This window comes from Melospiza georgiana, chromosome 24 (assembly GCF_028018845.1).
Source record: "Melospiza georgiana isolate bMelGeo1 chromosome 24, bMelGeo1.pri, whole genome shotgun sequence".
NCBI lineage: Eukaryota > Metazoa > Chordata > Aves > Passeriformes > Passerellidae > Melospiza > Melospiza georgiana.
This window is the reverse complement of record NC_080453.1, coordinates 6,677,566-6,695,984: the sequence shown is the minus strand read 5'-3', so window position 1 is coordinate 6,695,984 and position 18,419 is coordinate 6,677,566. Positions and strand designations below refer to the sequence as shown.

The 18,419-nt window shown below is 55.4% G+C and overlaps 1 protein-coding gene across 1 annotated transcript in view; it reads left to right on the top strand.

Annotated features, from left to right (window-relative positions):
• Nucleotides 1–3,467: 3,467 nt before the first annotated feature.
• The window catches only part of TFAP2E (transcription factor AP-2 epsilon), a 23,368-nt gene continuing 8,416 nt past the window's right edge, over nt 3,468–18,419 (top strand). Inside the window, 4 exon segments of the mRNA XM_058040388.1 lie at nt 3,468–3,494; nt 3,603–4,049; nt 4,340–4,391; nt 17,998–18,411. Coding sequence (XP_057896371.1) covers nt 3,468–3,494; nt 3,603–4,049; nt 4,340–4,391; nt 17,998–18,411 — 940 coding nt within the window.

Genomic DNA, 18,419 nt, shown 5'->3' with positions numbered 1-18,419 from the left:
CCTGGGACCCTGATATCTTGTCATGCACTTATTTCCTTGCATGAAACAAAACACACTCCTTGTGAGCCCCTCACAGCTCTGAGCTGACAATGGAAGGGGTGAGACACCAGTGTGGCTCTGGGATGTTACCAGGCTGAATGCCAGTGGAGGAGGCAGATCTCCTCTTTGCTCTCTTGTCCCAGGGCACTTTCCCAACATTCCTGGACAGAGCATCCCTAAAAAGACAGTTTTGCCTTCTCAGGACTGAGTGCTAACAACATGAGCACTGCATGCTCAGGAGGGGAGGGCCCTCGTGCCACGTGGGCATCTCCTCTGGCTCCATGTGTGCCAGTGCACAGGCCCCAGCACGCCTGGCTGGCCCAGCCCACGCGAGGGAGATGCTGCCCTGGCAGCCTGGCCAAGGCTTCAAAGGCTGCAGGATGTCCTCAGCCACCCCGAGCTCTGCAAGCCCAACCACAGGTTCTGCCTCTGGCAGCTGGCATCCGTGGGCACTGATGATCTAGTGCCAGAGAGGTGGATGTGGCATCATCTCACATCCCCTCTCTGCCAGTGTTTGAGATCCCAGCATGGAGTGGGACTGCAGCCAGCAGCACCCAAAGCAAACTGTGCTTTATCTCCCAGTGCATTTCCAACACCAGGACAAGCTCTGCAGGAGCAAGATGATTGTTCACTGTGCTCCTGCAAGATGGACAAGGCCCCAGAGGAGCAGATCCACATTCTGTTTCTCTTTGACAGTTTAAATGTCATAATGCCATTGCAAACCTGACCGTGGTATATGTTATCTTACAGCATTTATTCATCTCACCCTAAAAGCACTGGCAATAAAATTAAATATTTCATAAAGTTATTTGGCTGCTGTGCTTCCAGAACCCAGGGCAGCACCCTCCCTCCTGCCATGAGATGTAGCAGGGGTGGCACAGCTGGACTTGTGATCCTTAAACAGGGATGCTAAAGATCAGGGAGCTGTGTTTGAGCCTCCTGTGCTCAGGTGACCCCAACAATTGTCCTGGCCAGGCTGAACCAGGAACAAACCCAGGCAGCTGCTGGGAGAGTGTGTTGACAACCCCCTGTGTGACAGTCCTGGGCCCTGCTGGGACCTCGGGACAGCAAAAAGTGAATAATTGTTCATCATGGTTTAATGAGTGCCTCCTGTCCATGAGAGGCCCAGGGTTTGGTTTGCCCTCATCACCAGACAGGTGCTGTACAGAGGGGCTGGGGCACTGAAGGACTCAGGCAGGTCTTGGACATCTTGCAGGGACAATTCTGCTTCTTGTAGGGCTCTGAGGGTGCTGCTGGGCAGGACACCAGGGCTGGGAAGGTGCTGATTGTGCTCCCAGAGAAGGTGAGAGAAGGTGCCGGGGCAGGGGAGCTCCTGGGGGTTTCCTAAAGCCCAGAGTCTGTTGCAAGGTTCCTTTTCTCCTTCCTGAGCCCTGCTGTGTTGGACTGGGGAGGGTGACACCCCCTCACAGCCCCACAGCTCCAGGCTGGCCTGGCCCTGCCCCAGCCTGATGTGTTCCCACGACCCCAGTTTGCCCAGCACGTTCCGTGAGGGGCAGTGGGACAGCTCTGCCTTTTGTTTTTCCTTCCCTTTGTCTGTCAGTGTTGCAGGTTTCCTCTGCTCTCATTTTTGAGTGGAAACACAGCTTCCCTCCAAGCTGCTGCAAGAAACCATCCTCCTGCTTGCCTGCTGTCCTGGGCAGGCTGACTCCCAGCCCTTCCTGCCTGCATTTTGCACAGTTTCACCTCTTTTAGATAAATAAAGACTCGACATTATACGCACTAGACGAGCGAGGGACATTAAGAATGAACTGGAACATAACTGCAAAATACAGCATGTCCAATCCAATTTTTCCTAGCAAATGAAATGGATCTGGTGGAAAATAAATACAGAACTTCCAGGAGCAGCGTCCTTGAAGAGCATTTGAGGGGGATGAAGAGATTTGAATGGATCAACCCTCTATACCTCTTCATATCCCTCCTCCCACCCTTAAATGCCATCTTTAACAGAAATAAATTAGAATAAACGATCAGCCCATGCCTCCTAAAGACAGGTGGCAGGGTAATATTAAAAGAAATGAATAAAAATTCATTTAATGAGCATTGTTAATTAAACCTGGAAATCAAAGAGGTCTGAGTTGTGGGAATTCAGAGGAAAAATGAAAATGAAGGGAGCTGTAGCTCGGGGCGGGAAGAGTGGAATTAAATTAACTGCAGTGTGGGGCTGTGTTTGTTGATGTCGATCACACAGCGCGGCGTGCTAAGCTGGGGGTGAAGGGTTTGTGCTCTGCCCCACGTAAAACACGCGCTGCCGATGGAAGGTCCCGCCCTGCGGGTGGCACGGGGAGCCCGCGGGGACCCGCGGTGACACCGGCCACGGGGAGCTGTGACCGCGTGTCCGGTGCCGCCAGTGTGTGCCGTGCGTGTGCCCGTGGGGTCGGGCATCGCCGCTCCGCCGCGGGACCGGAGTGGCCGTGGTATCGGCGGAAGGGGGATGGCATTGGGGTCACTCTGCCCGGCTCGCCCCGCTGTGTCCCGTGCCCGGTGCGGCGCTCCGGGACCCGGTGTTGCGGGCGCGCCTCGTCCTGCCCCGGAGGGAGGGCTCAAACAGAGAGTGAGGGAGGGACGGGGAGGCGGAGGGAGGGATGGAGGAGGGCGCAGAGGCAGGCACGCTGCCCGTCGGTGCTCCCCGTTTTCCCCCGGCTCTGTTGCACTCGCCGCCCGTCCTCCCGTCCGTCTCTCCGGGCAGGGAGCCAGACCCGGAGCATCCCCAGACAATTCTCGCTGTCCCCAGTCCGGGATGCCGCTCCCCGCTCCCCGTCGGGGAGGAGGGTGAAGCGCCCCGGGAGGAGCCCCGAGCTCTCCCGGCAGCACCGGCCCCGGGCCCCGCTCCCGGGAGGTCGCGGCTGCCTCCGGGGCCCTCACAGCGCTCCCGGAGGGGCCCCGCGCCCGGCTCGGGCTAATAAAGTCAAACCGCAGAGCATCGCCGTAGTCCCGCAGGCCGCCCGCACTCTCCCGACCCTCGGGGCTCGCTCGGGGCTCTCCGCGGCAGGATCCTCAGGCCCGGGGCAGGGGAGCCGGGGTGGCACCGCGGGGAGGGTGTGCTGTACCGGGGACAGGGGACCGGGGCCGCCCGGCGGCGCTGGGGTAGCACCAGCCACGCTCCCGGGGGGCGGCGGGTGCCCCTCGCCCCCCGCCCCGGCCGCCTCCCGCCGCCGTCCCGCCGCGCCCGCTGTCGGGAGCCGTCGGGGCCCCGCGGGAGCGGGCGGCGCGTCCCCGTCCCCGCGCTCTGACGCGCGCTCCCGGGGCGGCGGGCGCGCCCCCGCCGCTATAACTGGCGTGCATGGAGTCGGGGCCGGCGCAGAGGAGCGGGCGGGCGATGGGAGACGCCGCTCCGGCGGGATAGAGGGGCGGAGACGGGGGCACCCCCGGGGCCCGGCCCGCCCGGGGCTTGCCGCGGGCCCGCACCGATGCTTGTGCACAGCTACCCGGGCATGGTGAGTGCGGGACGGGCACGCGTGGGGCGACACGGGACGGGACGGGGGGTGGGAGAATGGGGCCGGGGGTCCGTGCCCGCCTCACCGCCGCTCTTTTCGCCGCCGCAGGACCGAGCCGAGGGGCTGCCCGGGGCGCCGGCCGGGGCCCGCCTGCCGCAGCTGCCCTCGCTCAACCAGGCGCCCTATGGCTCGGCGCCGCCGCTCTGCCACACGCCCGCCGCCGACTTCCAGCCGCCCTACTTCCCCCCGCCGTACCCGCAGCCGCCGCTGCCGTACCCGCAGGGCCAGGAGCCCGCTTACCCTCACCTGGCGGACCCGTACGCGGCGCTCAGCCCCCTGCACCAGCACCAGCAGCCGGCCTGGCCCCCCCAGCGTGGCCGGCAGGACGAGCCGGGGCTGCTCTCGCAGACGCACCGCGCCCTGGGGCTCGACCCTCGCCGCGAGTACCCCGCCGTGCCCCGCCTGCTCCACGGGCTGCCCGACGGCGGCCACGGCCTCGCCGACGGCCCGCTGGGCCTCCACGGCCTCGGCCACCACGGCCTCGAGGACATCCAGGTACGGGGGGACGGCGGGAGCACCGGGAGGGTGCCCGGGGTGGGTTGGTTGCCCGGGGACGGGGCCAGATCTCCCTCTGCCTGTGCCACCGGGGATTCCAGGCCGGGACAAGTCGGGCCCCACGGCGTTCGTACCCCCGGGCAAGCACAAACACCGGGCCGGGGATTCCCATTGCTGTGGCTCGTTCGTGCCCTCAGAATTCCCTCTGGCCGGGGGCAGCGGGGGGCTCGGGCCGTACCCACGGGTGCCCGGAGCCGGCTGACGGCTCTTCCTTCCCTCGGTGCTTTCAGGCCGTGGACGACGGCGGCATGAACCTGCTCGATCAGTCCGTGATCAAGAAAGGTAAGAAGAGCGCGGCGGCTCAGCGGAAAGCGGCACCGGACCGGGCCCCGCTCCTGCCCTCGGGGCTCCCCAGCGTCGGGTCCCCCCGCCCGTCGGGACGGGCTCGCTGCTGTCCCCGGCGAGACTAAAACGAAAGCGGCGGGTCCCGGCGGGCCAGCGCTCCCACCCGCCCCCCGGCCCGCTGCTCTCCCTCGGGCGGTGCCGCGGCCGCCGCTCCCTCCCGGTACCGGAGGGCCCGGACGGGCGGACGCTGCTGTCCGTGAGCCCCGGGGCCCAGCCCGCCGGCGGCCGCGTACGGTTTGCATGGAAAGCGCGGGGATGCCCCGGTGGTGCTCAGCGGCAGCTCCCGGTGCTCCCGGTCCCGCCGTTTCCCGGTCGGAGCCCCGTGCCTGGCGGCGGCGGAGGCAGCGCGGGCCGCGGACCCTTCGCACCATTCGGTGGGACTGGTACCGAGGGAAGGACGCGTTTAACGGAGGCGAGAAGTGGCTCGGCTTTGGGGCCGGTGCTGCCTGTCCCGCATCCCCACCTCGGCAAAACCTGGGTCTGCGGAGACCCCCGTGAGCCGCTCCCGAACCGGGGCTTCGCTCCGGGACCGGAGGGGAGGAGCAGCCTTCCCCACCGGGACCGGAGCGGGCATCGGGGCTGCGGGCAGACATCCCGCTCGACCCCCGAGATCTCCCGCGTCCGGTTCTGCCCCGCGCCCTGATCTGTCCCCCACATCCCAAGGAACCGGTGGGTAAACAGCCCAACTCCCCAAAATATTTCTGCGCTAAATTTTCCGCCGGGCCGTTGCGAGAGCGATGAGAGGAGCGTCCGGCGCGGGGCTCGGGGCGATCCCTGCTATGGAATATCCAGCACTGCTCTTGTCTTCTCCCCGCGATTTTTTACAAAAAAATGTGCATGGGAAAGATGCGTTTAACCAGAACGGAACCGCAGCCTCCGGGACGGCTCGGTAACGTGGGCTGGTGGGTGCTGCAGCCTCGCAGCCCCGGTGCTCGTCCGATCCCCGGTAAATGCATGAAAATCCTCCCGATCGTGCGGTTCCTCCCCAGCTGCCGTCGGTCGTTCCGGGGGGAGCGGAATCCCCTTTCCCTAGAAAAAGCTGTTCTAGGAACGCGCGGCTGCCAGCGGGACATTAATGACCCGCATTAATTGCGCTTTAATCAGAACGCTGGAGAGGCGTTTCATTAAACATTCGGGAGGGAGGAATGGTCGCAAGAAGCTGAGCCGGCACCGACCTTACCTCGGTGGCTTGGGCAGGGCAGGAGCGCCTCGGAACGCTCGGGAAATATCCCGGGGTGGGAATGTTTGTCTGGAAGTTCGGTTGGAGTTATAATGGTTCAGTGAGGTATTTCCCCTCCTTTTTCCAAAAGCGCCATTACTTAGAATTTTTTATCTCCTATCAGGCGGATTTGTCGTTGTTTAGTGCCTGGTTTTTTGCCCTTTAAGATTCTCTAGTTCTCTAGTCTTGGAAAGAAAAATTTAAAAAAAAAAAAAAAAAAAAAAAAAAAAAAAAAAAAAAAAAGAAGAAAGGAAAAATAAAATTAAAATATCTCTGGCTGAAGGCAGGAACGGTGCAAAAATCTCAACCGCAGCCCCTGTGCTCACGGACACTTATTCTTCCACGCCCGTTCTTGTTTGGGTATTTTAATTTTTTTAAAAATATTAATACATATTTCCCCTCCCTGTTTTGGCCCTCTTTATTATTATTTTAATTTTTCCTATTATTATTCCTGTGTTTGGAGCGCGAAGCTCCGAGTTTGCTGGAGAAACGGATAAATCCAAAGCCAAGAGCGTGATTGTGGTGGGGAGCTGGGCAGCCCCAGCGGAAGCGGCGGCACGGAGCCACCGGGGCTCTGTCCCGGCACTGCTCCATCACCCTCCACGCTATCAGGGATCGGGAGAACGAGGTCCGGAGTGCTCCTCTTCCCCTGCCCCTGGAAGCTCCCAAAAGGGCGAGTCCAGCTCTAAAGAAATCGGAAAAATTATGGAAGCTGCAGCCGGGGATCCCGGATCAAACCCTTCTGCCCTCCACGCGGCCCGGGGAATAAATTCCTTTACATTCGGCTTTATTTAATTTTTTTAGAATGTATAAAACGCGGCTCTGTCAGCTTTGAGCTGTGTTCTGGAGCCCCAGCGGGGCCAGAGCCGAGCCCGGGCCCCCTGAGGGTGAATGACACCCCAGGAAAAATAAAATTAAATTAAATTAAATCCATCTGAGGCAGCTCCCGGCGGGTCCCGGGCAGAAAGAGCCGCAGGGAGCGGCCGGGCAGCAGGGTTCGAGAATCCCCTCTCTGAAGGGAGCGAGGTTAAACCCAAAAAGCGCAGTTTTGTCCTAAATCGCACCGAGACCCCAAACACCGATTAACCCCGGAATTCCAGACGGAATGGCCGTCGCACAGAAACCTGATAGGAATCTTTGCGCGTGGAAACAGATTTATGTCGCCCAATTAGTTACCAGATACCATTGTCCTGCTTCAACAAAATATTAATCACCTGCCCTAAATCCCCAAACCTCCCTTTTAACTCCCATCCTCGGAGTCGCGTTTAGTGCCCGGTCGGACGGAGCCCGGAACGGGAGGGACGAGCCCGCAGCCCCCGCTGTCCCCGCAGCCTGTCCCCTCCCGCATCCCGCTTTTTGGGGACATCCCTGTGGCAGGGGGGTCACTGCCGATGTCCCCTCGCCCGGACGGGGAAGATGCTGCATCCCTGTCCGCGTGTGTTTTCTCTCCTTTTCCTTCTCAAATAAACTTCCCGCCGTTAATATAATTCCAAGGATTTTGTGGGCATCTCGGAGACGCGGTGCTTTGCCACTTTTCCCCCCTCCGAGTGTTTTCCCCGATCCCTTGGCTGCAGGTAATTCCGAATGAAACAAGTGGAGAGGAAAAGCGGGGATTCACCCCAGAAAGGGCTCGGGGACCATCCCGGGACCCCCATCCCGGGACCCCCATCCCGGGATCCGCATCCCGCATCCCTTCGGGGGCAGCCCAGGGAGGCAGATCCCGGCTGGAAACAGGAGCTCAAATACCCATTTCCACCGCTGCCCTCGGGTCTGGCTCTGGTTCGTTATCGCCGTGGTGATCCCCGGGGCTGGAGGCGCTCAGGGCGGTGAAAGGCACCGAGAGATCCCCGGTGAAGGGTCCGGTTTGAATGTGGGGCGCGGTGGGTGAGCTGGGATTTCGCTTGGAGCACGGAGAGATGTGATAATTCTGAAAAACGGAGGATGAGCTTTTCCCCCGTGCTGTCGTGACAAATGGGGTGATAGATTTCGTTTGGCAATCAAATGGAGAAAATCTTGGATAGGGCAGCAGAGCATTTATGAATATCTTGTACCCCCATTTGTTCATTCTCCCTTTTTTCCCAGCAGTATTTCAGAAATTGTTTTATTTGCCTTTCTTTTGTTGTTGTTTTTTTGTGGTCGAGTTATTATTATTACTATTATTATTATTATTATTATTATTATTATTATTATTATTATTATTATTATTATTATTACTATTACTTTTCCTTCCAAGAATTTATATAAGACCAGGAAATATTAGACTGGGAAACATTAAAATTAGCTCTGAAAACGTTCAGTTGGGGCTCTATCTGCTTTGTATACAGCAGCTCAGGAATTTTCTGCTCCACTCACCTGCTGCCCTGATGTTTAGTTGCCCAGATCAGCTATCAAGGTCTGGCTGTGAGACCCCCCCAGACATAAAATTGGGGACTCAGCAAGTCCCGAGCTCCTGGTGCAGGGTGCGACCTTCTGGTTATGAAATCAAGCATTTAGGTCGTCGTGCTCAGTAGCAAAAAAATCCCGCGGCTTGGTTGTAAAATAAGGAGGGGTTTTATTGCTTTCACATCCTTTTGGGATCAGCAGAAAGCTTCTGGGAGAGCCTTTTTATTGCAAAGAAAAATACAAATCTCTTTCGCTGGCACCTGGGGTGTGGGAGCAGCCCTGGCTCCTGCTGGAGGTGGGCAGGGGAGATCTGGGGCCCTGTGGCAGCAGGAGCAGGGTGAGCCACAGGGGCTGGTGCACCCGCTCGAGGGCACGAGTTTTGGCTGTGGCATTTTACAACCTGGAGTAGAGGCAGAGCAGGGTGTGACCAGCGTGGGCTCACACTGGCACCCAGGCACGCACAGCTCCGTGCTGGGGCAGTGAGACCTGCTCCTGCCACTGTGCCTTGTGTTTATGGCTCTGGTGCTGCCACTGTGCCTTGTGTTTGTGGCTCTGGTGCTGCCACTGTCCCTCGTTTCTGTGGATCTGGTGCTGCCACTGTCCCTCATTTCCGTGGATCTGCTCCTGCCGCCCTCCCTGATGTCTGTGACTTGTTCCAGTTTCCATCCAGCCGCTCCGAGGGGCAGTGCGAGCGTTTCTGCTCAGGAATGTGGACCTGTTTGGCTGGATACTGGACAGGCAGATGGAAAGCTGTGCCTCAGAGCCCACAGTCAGGAATATTGCAAGAAGTAGCTGTCACTGCTAAGGAATGCAGCAGAGGAGGGAGATTAAGGCCGAGATCCTCAGATCCACTCGCCACCGCACGCGAGCTCCAGGTTTTGAACCTTCTCGGCTTCTTCTCAGGCTGGTGGGATTGGGGCACTGGCCTGATGGCAGCAGTGCCATTTCTCCTTTGTTTTGGTGCAAGGAGGAATCGAGCTGTGAGAAATGTAAGAAGCCAGATGTGGCAGAGGGAAAAAAAAACAAACCAAAAAACCCTGAAAGAATGGTAGATTAGATAAACATCATTTCCTGTGACGAGCAAGGTAATAAATGAGGTCATGCTGTAAAACACCTGGGGCTGTGAAGGCACAGCTTTTACAGGACTGTCCAGGGCCATGGGTGGAGGTACTTGGCTCCCAGTCAGCTGCAGGGTGCTGGGCTCACAGGGGAGCCCTCCCAGCTCCCTGCAGCCTCATTGCTGCAGCAGTTTGCCTGAGTAGGAAAAGGGGCTCACCCGGGACAAGCCGGGTCTTGACTGGAAGTTTTGCTGCCTTAGTGCTGCTCATGAATGCTTTAAAGTTTGGACAAGCCCTCGCACACACCGGGAGATAGAGCAGAGCTCCTCAAAACGCAGTCACACCTCCCGAGCCTGCCGCTTCTCCCTCGCGCGCTCGCCGTGCGCGGCAGGAACACCTACGAATCAAACAGAGGAACTTGAAAGAAAGTTTTCGCTCTGAACTGCATCCAGATCACCATTCCTCCATTAAAATTATATTTTTAATGTCCTATAATTGCACCAGGATAAGCCCAGGTGTGTGTTCATGTGAGATAACACACGCGGGTACTGGTGAAGGCGCTGGGCTTTGTCTCAACCTCCCCGGTGCCTCCCAGGCATGTGTTATCTCCAAGTTTCATGTACCTTGTCATGACTTACTGCTTAATTAGATGTTTCTAAATGAATTTTTTTCTTTGTTTGAAATAAAGAGCAACTCTTAAAGGGTAGGTTCAGGAAAGCCAGCTTGGTTGTTTTTTTTGGCGTGTGGCTTGAGCCAAAGCAGCAGCACCTCTGCTCTGGGAGAACCTCAGGTGAGGCTTCTCCATGGACAGCTCTGAGAGAGCACCACAGATGTGTTGGGCTTGCTCTGGAGCACCTTTCCCTTCATTTTTTGGGGGCTGTTAGGTGTTTTTGCAGTTTGGTGGCTGCTGTCACATCACTACCCTGGCTCCCACAGGGGCCTCTTCATCCACAGGTGGAGTGGCAGCAGGACAGCCTTGGCCAGGTGACACCTGTGCTGTTTGTCCCTGCAAAGGAAGTGGTGCCAAGATCTTCATTTGTGTGACAGCACAGGTCCCTGCCTCACTGGGGTCCATCAGGACACACACCCAGGGCAGCACAGACACAGGCAAGACCCATAGGGACCCATAAATGTCACTCCCGACCGGGGTCACACTAAACCTGCAGCAGAGCAGAGGCAAACACAGATTATTCCTCCCGGTTTAATAATATTCCAAGATAGATGATCTCAGAAAAAAAATGTTTGCAATCTCTCTTAATTATTTGAAGCCTAAATGAGGTTCTCTGAAGTCCTAGACTAGCGCTCTAACCACTAAACCATCCCACCCTTTCCTGTGTGATCCAGGGAATTACTCACTCTTGCTGTCCTTCCATTTGTTTGTTTATTTTAATTCTTAATTGAGGAACTAATTAACAAATCTGGATGTGATGCTTCTGCGTGCTCAGCTCTCATCTCCCTGGCCTGTCCCCAACCCAGCTCTTCCTTCCCTTTGGTTGTGGTTTGGGGGGAAAGGGCAGAGAATGGGAGTGAGAGGGAATTGCTAGAAAGGAGCCCAAGGTGCCCATTGCAATTAAACAACCCCAAAACACAGCATGGCAGGAGCTTGGGCCTTGGAGCAGGACAAGGGGAGCTGGAAGCAGGTTCACCTTCGTGGCTTAAAAATCCATCTCGGTGTCTGTGGTGCGTGCTTGGGATTCCAGCTGGGCTGAGTCTCCCCACCCTCTATCTCAGGCATTTATCTGGCATCAGTCACCAGAGTGCCGAGGCGCCAGCGAGAGAGGGACTGGGTCAGGCCCTGCTCCCTCCGGACTGGTCAGACAGGTCCCAGGTGGTGTCCCCAGGGCTCCCTGGGAGCCCCAGAGTGGCCACATGTGTGGGAGAAAGCAGAGCCACCATCCCAGGCCTGGAGAGGTGCGAGCAGAGGATCTGACCGAGGGCGCTCCGGGAGGTTTCCAGCATAATACCCCAGTTAGCAAGAGATGGGGTGGCCATCGAAAAACCATCATCAGAGGGTTTGTCTCAGCAATACGCTGGTGTCAGCAACCCAGGGCACCTGAGCAAGGAAAAGGAAAAGCCTTTTTTGCTGTGACAGTGGGTGAGCAGCTCCGAGGAGCCGCTGAACCGAGAGATTCACGTTGCTGTGGTCAAACCCAGACTGAAACCCCGCCAGCACGGCGGGCTGGCAGCGAGCTCAGTACAAAAGGAAGAAGTTTTTCTATTATTATTCATGTCTAATCTTTGCTGGATGGTCTTTTGCCCTTCAACAACCTGAATAGATTTAACAAACTGACAGGAACGTGGCAGTGGCTTCCACAGGATCGGCCGCCGCTCGCCGCAATGCCACAGCTTTGTTCTTCCCTTTTAGATTATGGAGATCCCAACCACACAAATTCAGGTGCACCTACAGGGAATACAGGGAAAAGCTCCCCTGCATGTTGTTGTGAAATGGATTATGTGTTTAAACACATAAAGATCTCATAGACTGGGTGCCGAAGTGTTTGTGCTGCTAAAGGAGTGAATTTGGGGTGGTTGATGCTGCAGGCTGAGTTATGGGGTGTGTGGGGCTGGGATCACTCATTGCAGCACAGCCAGGGGTGACATTGGATGGGGAACTTCCCTTGGTGTCAGCAGTGTGGCTTTTCAATTCCTCTGGATTAAATCCTCTGGCTCTCCAGCCTCCCGTTTCTAAACCTGCCCGGTTTGCGCTGTGAAACACGAATTCTATACCGGCAGAATTTGAACTGAATTTTAAATAATTATTCAGTAATTGAGCTGAAATTGAAACGGTTAATTTTCTAGTTGTAGGTATGGAAAGGCATAGCTGCAGATTCAGAAAAAGGAATTTAGAATCAAGGGGGATGGAAATAATGTGAATTACCAGATTAAACTGACTTCTCAATGAAGTTGCTGCATCGGGGTGGCTTCCAACCAACAGTGCAGGAAATATCTCCAAACACTTTGTCACTCAAAAGCAGAACCCAAATAGTTTTCATTCATTCCCTTTAAAGGTTCAGACACCTGAGTTTTACTATTTAGGGGGACATTTTAATCATTGATGTTTGGTGCCTTCCAGTGAAGTGTTTCTGCAGTTACTGCTCAGACTGTTACATCAGGGTTCCCCAGACAGCAAAATCCACTCCATGAAATGAAGCATGGAAAGGAAACATGTGGGAACTCACCACAAATTAATTGTGAGCAGTTCCCAAAAAACTGACAAACTGAACAGCAGCATATTTGAGGTCGAGTCATTCCTAAATGGTGAAGCAGAAAATGCATTGGCTGAATTATCAATTGCAAAGCACTTTCTAGTCCCCTTCCCAAGTCCTGCAGGAGCACAGGGGGCTGAGTAAATTTTAATATTATATCAGCTGGCCATTCTTATCAAAGCATGATGTATTCAGCAGGGACCATTCTTGACCAAGCCATTGTACCCATGGATTTGGGGGAGTCTGAACCTTCCTGCTCTGTCAATTCATCCCAAAGCTCCTCTGAAGACACCTGCAGTGACACATGGCTGGGACTTCACTGGGTCAAACAGAGGTGCAGAATGAAAAATGGAATTAATATCACATGGCAACTTCATATTTCCTTCCCAACCTGATGAATGGATTTGCATGGGAAACTAAATGTTAAATATGGGAGTTTTGCATAGGCATGGGACCTCTCCTGATCAGCTTTCTCATGGGAATAGATTGAGGCTGTATCCCTGCTCTCCTCTGAGGGTCCGAGATTAATTTTCCTATCAGAGCTCAGCGATCTCGAAAACCCACAGATAAAACCAAGATTCTTTCCATCCTTCCATTTGAAAAGGCCGGTGCTGGCGGTTCCTAGAGAGGCTCTTTGACAGGGGGACTTGGTTCAGGTTGTGCATTGGAGATAAAGAGAATACCTGTATAATCCCCTCTGGGAAGAGAGGATAATTACAGAGTGCGCGTTTGAAATACAGCTGATGGCTCTGACCTCCTTCCCTGGACCATCCATAAATACCTCTCTGCTGAAACACCGGGAAATTGGTGCAGCTGAACTCTGCAGCACCTCCTCCCTGAAAAAAGGGCTTTTAGAGGGATGGCAGGAGCAGCTTTCCCTGGCTCGCACCCACATCCCGATATTTTTAAATATATGTATCTCCATGTTGTAATTTACATCACAGCCCTCTCTGGAGAGGGACGGGGGGCTCAGGGGCTTTGGCGGGGGCTGCAGACAGAGCTGCTGTGCCTGAAGATGAGCGATTGCTTTGTCCCAGGTTGTCTCCTAAGGCGATTCACTGCTACCTCTTTAAAATGCAACCTCCACAGCAGCACACTCCCACTTTTAAAGGGATGTCGCAGTAAAAGCTCCGATATTCAGGGATTCCGCCCGACCGAGGAAGAGAATTTACCTGCAGTGGATCTGGAGAGAGAAGAAAACAGACTTGTAAGACGGGCAGCGATTTGCATGTTCCCTCCGGACCTGTTTTTCCCCTTACAGCACCCCGAGCTCCAGCTGGAAATGGAACAGAACAAATAACAACACCACGATAAGCAACTCAATTCCCAAGTACCACAATTTTTCCTGCTTACAGATAATTTTGCAAGCGAGCAGCGCATTTCTCCTATGGAAACGAGTCTGTACTTCGTATTTTTCTCTTTTTGTAGGCAAAGTTTCTTTTCCCTTAAACCCAAAAATCGATGTTTTGCTGCCAGCCCTGGGCACGGACACCGGCTCCAGGAGCTCCCCGCACCGAAGACTTAGCCGGGCTGCAGCTGCACCTTTTTCACCGAATATTTACATTTCAAAGTGCCCATTTCCAGGAATCACAATGGTAATTTCACCCACAGACTTTGGTGAACAAATATGAGGAAGGAGAAGGAATGCAGGAGCTGAGGGATGGAGCATCCTCAGCCCGGAGCGTGCGGGAGAGGGAGGATGAGGAAGAGGAGGAGGATCGGCTCGTGCTGGATTTCACTGGGCAAAAGCAGGAAATTCTCCAAGGTTTTCTAGGTAAAAGCATTTGAAGAATGGGTTTGTTTTGCTCCTTTTTTTTTTAACCTCTTAAACTTAAAAGCTAAAGGATCTGCAAGCCAGAAGCGGCAGAAATTTTGTGCTTTCTGTTGGGACACTTTGAAGGAATGAGGCTCCTTATTCCATTCTCTGGATTCACAGCTGAGCAATCCACTCAGCCGCGGTTTTATCTTTCTCCCGGCTGCCTCCTGAAAACCCCTCAGGGATTCAAAGCTGTGACATCCCATCCCGTGGGCTGCAGCATCGCTGGAGGTGTGGGACTCCTGTTCTCCATGGAACTGCCTTTCCATTACCTGTTGTTACTTTCTCAAAACCCTCTAATTTTATGGATCCCAACACCTGTCTGCTCCAAGGGGCATCATCACATCCCGTGCTCAGGGGCTGGACCAGCTCCTCCTGGTGCATTCAACACCCAAGGACTTCTCCCCTGGAGAAATCTCCCACCAGAGATTGCTTGGAAAGTTTTAATTGGGTGCCATAACATCCCTCCCAGGTAGACATTATTGTATTATTATCTGCAATTTGTTGCTGGAGACAGTCAAGCCCAGACTGGGATGGTGACTTGTCCTGTGTCACAACACAATTTCATTCTGGCTGTGCCAGATACAAAGAGATAACCCCAGGCAGGCAGGGTGTTCTGCAGCTCAGGGAAGCCAAGGGATGAAACCTTTGGTGGTTTTGGACACCAGGGCTTGTTTGAAATCTCTTTCTGCATCAGGGTTTTTTGAGCCACAGCAAATGAAGTTGTGGGGGTTCATTAAGAAGGAAATATTTCACAGAAAGAGTGGTCAGATACTGGAATCATTTACCCAGTGAGGTGGTGGAGTCATCATCCCTTGAAGAATTCAAAAAAAGACTGGATGTGGCACTTGCTGCCATGATCTAGTTGAACAGTTAGAACATGGGCTGGACTTGATGATCTTATAGGTCTCTTCCAGCCTTGAACTTCTGTGATTCTGTGATTATCTGACAGTTACACCAGGGTGTGTTTTAAAGACAAACCAGAGCTGACTGAACACAAAAGGCTCCTCTGATGGGAGATCACAAACCTTGAGGCTCACAGGGAGGATGGAGTCATGGGTACCTGCTCCAAGCGACTCTCTGGGAGTTTGTGTCTCTCCAGTGCTGCTCACACACACCTGGAGTAGAAGAGATTGCAAATGGCACCTGCCCTGTGAGGTTCAGGGCTGCAGTGAGAGGCTGAGTCTGATGGAAATGCTCCCTGTGAGGTGTACAGAGGAAATGGGGATCATTTCCCTCCCCACACTCAGCAAGATTCTGCTGTGTGCTGTTACTGCCGCTCTGCCCTTCTCCAAATCTCCACAGCTCCAGGAGCCAAGATGATGCAGTGACAAACAGCTCGATTTCACAGCTTCCTACAGAAAATCCAGAGCTAGGAAAACAGAGGCTGTGTGTAACCAGCCTGCAGCACAGCACTTCCCAACACTTGGGCATCAGCTGAACCTGGATTGCTTAGAAAGGCATTGCCACAGACTGGAATTGCACACACACACATCATGCCCAAGTTCCTGAGCTCTGGTAAATCATTTAACTTGCCCTGTGCCTCAATTTTCAGGAGCTGCCTTGAGTCAGGAGTGAGTTAATGGCTTTGTGGCTGGTGCTGTACCTGCACTGCACTGAGGATCAGCAGTGTGTGAAGCCCTTTGAGGTCTGCCAGCACAACCTTATTCCAAAATCTGTTTTCCCTTTCGGATCTGACCGCTCTGACCTGTGTCAGTGCTTACCTGTGTCCTGCCCACCTGCAGCATCCCCAGGGCAGGTCAAAATGTGTCACAGGGGCTTCAGTTTTTGAAATCTGCGGCCAAGCTCACCTGAATTTGCTGTTTTAGAAGTAGCAGGAATAATCTGAATTTAAAAAAAAATTCCATGGGAAAAACCCTCTCAGAAAAGCCAGGCAGTTTAAGAAAAGGAGAAGGACAGAGTGAAGCAATCAAGCATCAATAAATAATAATTGATAAATAGTAAGAACAGATAACAAAGAGGACCTTGCATTCCCCAGGAGTGCTCTGAGCAGTTTTTAAAGGTCTGAGGTCTCCTTCTTGCCCTTTCTTTGGCTGAATCAACCCAAACTCCCACTTGTGCCATTTGTAGCTTCCTGGGGTGGGCTGGGGTGGCCCAGGGGTGCCCCATCCTGCTCACCAGGCAGGGCTGGAGCTGTGGTTGTTTGGGCAGCAGCATCCAACCCTTCCTCATCAGCCTTTGCAGCGTGTTGGTGTGTCACGGTGTGCACGAGCATCTCTGGGATGCGTTTCTGTGTTTCCATGGGCAGGAGTGGGACCTGACCCTGCCCAAGCTGCTGCCAGGGGGACGAGGGAGGGAGAGCCGGGTCCCTGAGGGAGAGGTGATGCCAAAAACACTGGGTGTGTCCTGTGGCAGATCCATAGCAGGGATGTGTGTGCAGTGACACAATGAGAATTTCCATCCCACACGGGCGGCTCTCAGGTCCTTGCTGTGCCCGAGGCGCCGCAATCCACGCTCACACTGGGGCTGTTCAGTGCCTCAAACTCACCGTGCAGACCCTGTCTCTGCCCCAAGGGGTCTTTCTTGTGCCCCGAGGGTCTCTGCTCTGCTCCAAGGGGTCTCTGCTGTGCCCTGAAGGGTCTCTGCTGTGTCCCAAGGGGTCTCTGCTCTGTGCCAAAGGGTCTCTCCTGTGCCAAAGGGTCTCTCCTGTGCCCCAAGGGTCTCTGCTCTGCCCCAATGGTCTCTCCTATACCCCGAGGGTCTCTGCTCTGCCCCAAGGGGTCTCTCCTGTGCCCCGAGGGTCTCTGCTCTGCCCCAATGGTCTCTCCTATGCCCCGAGGGTCACTCCTATACCCCGAGGGTCTCTGCTGTGTCCCGAGGGGTCTCTCCTGAGCTCTGAAGTGTCTGCTCTGCTCCAATCACCTGCTGCTTGCGGGAGCAGGAAAGCAGCAGCTGAAGATCGAGAGGGACTTTTGGTTTACTCAGATGACAAAAGAGACAATTCTGGTCTCTGCTGTGTCCCGAGGGGGTCTCTGCTCTGCACCAAAGGGTCTCTGCTGTGTCCCAAGAGTCTCTCCTGTGCCCCAGGGGTCTCTGCTCTGTGCCAGAGGGTCTCTGCTGTGCCCCAAGGGTCTCTGCTGTGTCCTGAGGGGTCTCTGCTGTGTCCCGAGGGTCTCTGCTCTGCCCCAAGTGTGTCTGCTGTGCCCCAAGGGTCTCTCCTGCACCTTGAAGGTCTCTGCTCTGCCCCAGGGGTCTCTGCTCTGCCCCGAGGGTCTCTGCTCTGTGCCAAAGGGTCTCTGCTCTGCCCCGAGGGTCTCTGCTCTGCCCCAGGGGTCTCTCCTGTGCCCCAGGGGTCTCTCCTGTGCCCCAGGGGTCTCTGTTATGCTCCGAGGGTCTCTGCTCTGCCCCAGGGGTCTCTCCTGTGCCCCAGGGGTCTCTGCTCTGTGCCAAAGGGTCTCTCCTGTGCCCCGAGGGTCTCTCCTGTGCCAAAGGGTCTCTGCTGTGTCCCGAGGGGTCTCTGCTCTGCCCCAAGGGTCTCTGCTCTGTCCCTAGAGTCTCTCCTGTGCCCCAGGGTCTCTGCTCTGTGCCAAGGGTCTCTGCTGTGCCCCAGGGGTCTCTGCTGTGCCCCAGGGGTCTCTGCCCTGCCCCAGGGGTCTCTGCTCTGCCCCAGGGGTCTCTGCTCTGCCCCAGGGGTCTCTGTTATGCCTCAAGGGTGTCTGCTCTGTCCCAAGGGTCTCTCCTGTGCCAAAGGGTCTCTGCTCTGCCCCAGGGTCTCTGCCCTGCCCCGGAGCCGGGCTGAGCCCTGGCAGGCGGCTGTGGGAGCAGCCCGGGGCTCAGGGGGTCGGTGCCGGGCGCGGGGCTGCCGGCCCGCTCCTCTCTCATGCTTCCTTCTTGTCTGCAGGCTGGCTCAGGTGCTCCGATCACCTGCTGCTTGCGGGAGCGGGGAAGCAGCAGCTGAAGATCGAGGGGGACTTTTGGTTTACTCAGATGACAAGAGACAATTTTGGTTCCCCAAAAGCCAAGGAAACAAAGCTGTCAGGCTTTAATGGTAGCTTGTCTCCCTCCTGCAGCATGTTTATGGGCAAACAAGCTGCAGATCAGACCAGGCAAACAGCAGCAGGTGAGGCTCAACAACAATAACTCGTGATTAATGGCGAATGTGGCTTTGTTTATTCTTGTTGTATTGAGGCAATGCTGTCTAATGGCTGAAGCGCTGCTGCAGGACTCCAGGGCCCAGCTCCCAGCACTGCTGCCTGCTCCATGCCTCCCTCACGTCCCCCGTGAGTGCACAAGCTCTGCGTGACACGGCCACCCTGTCCCACA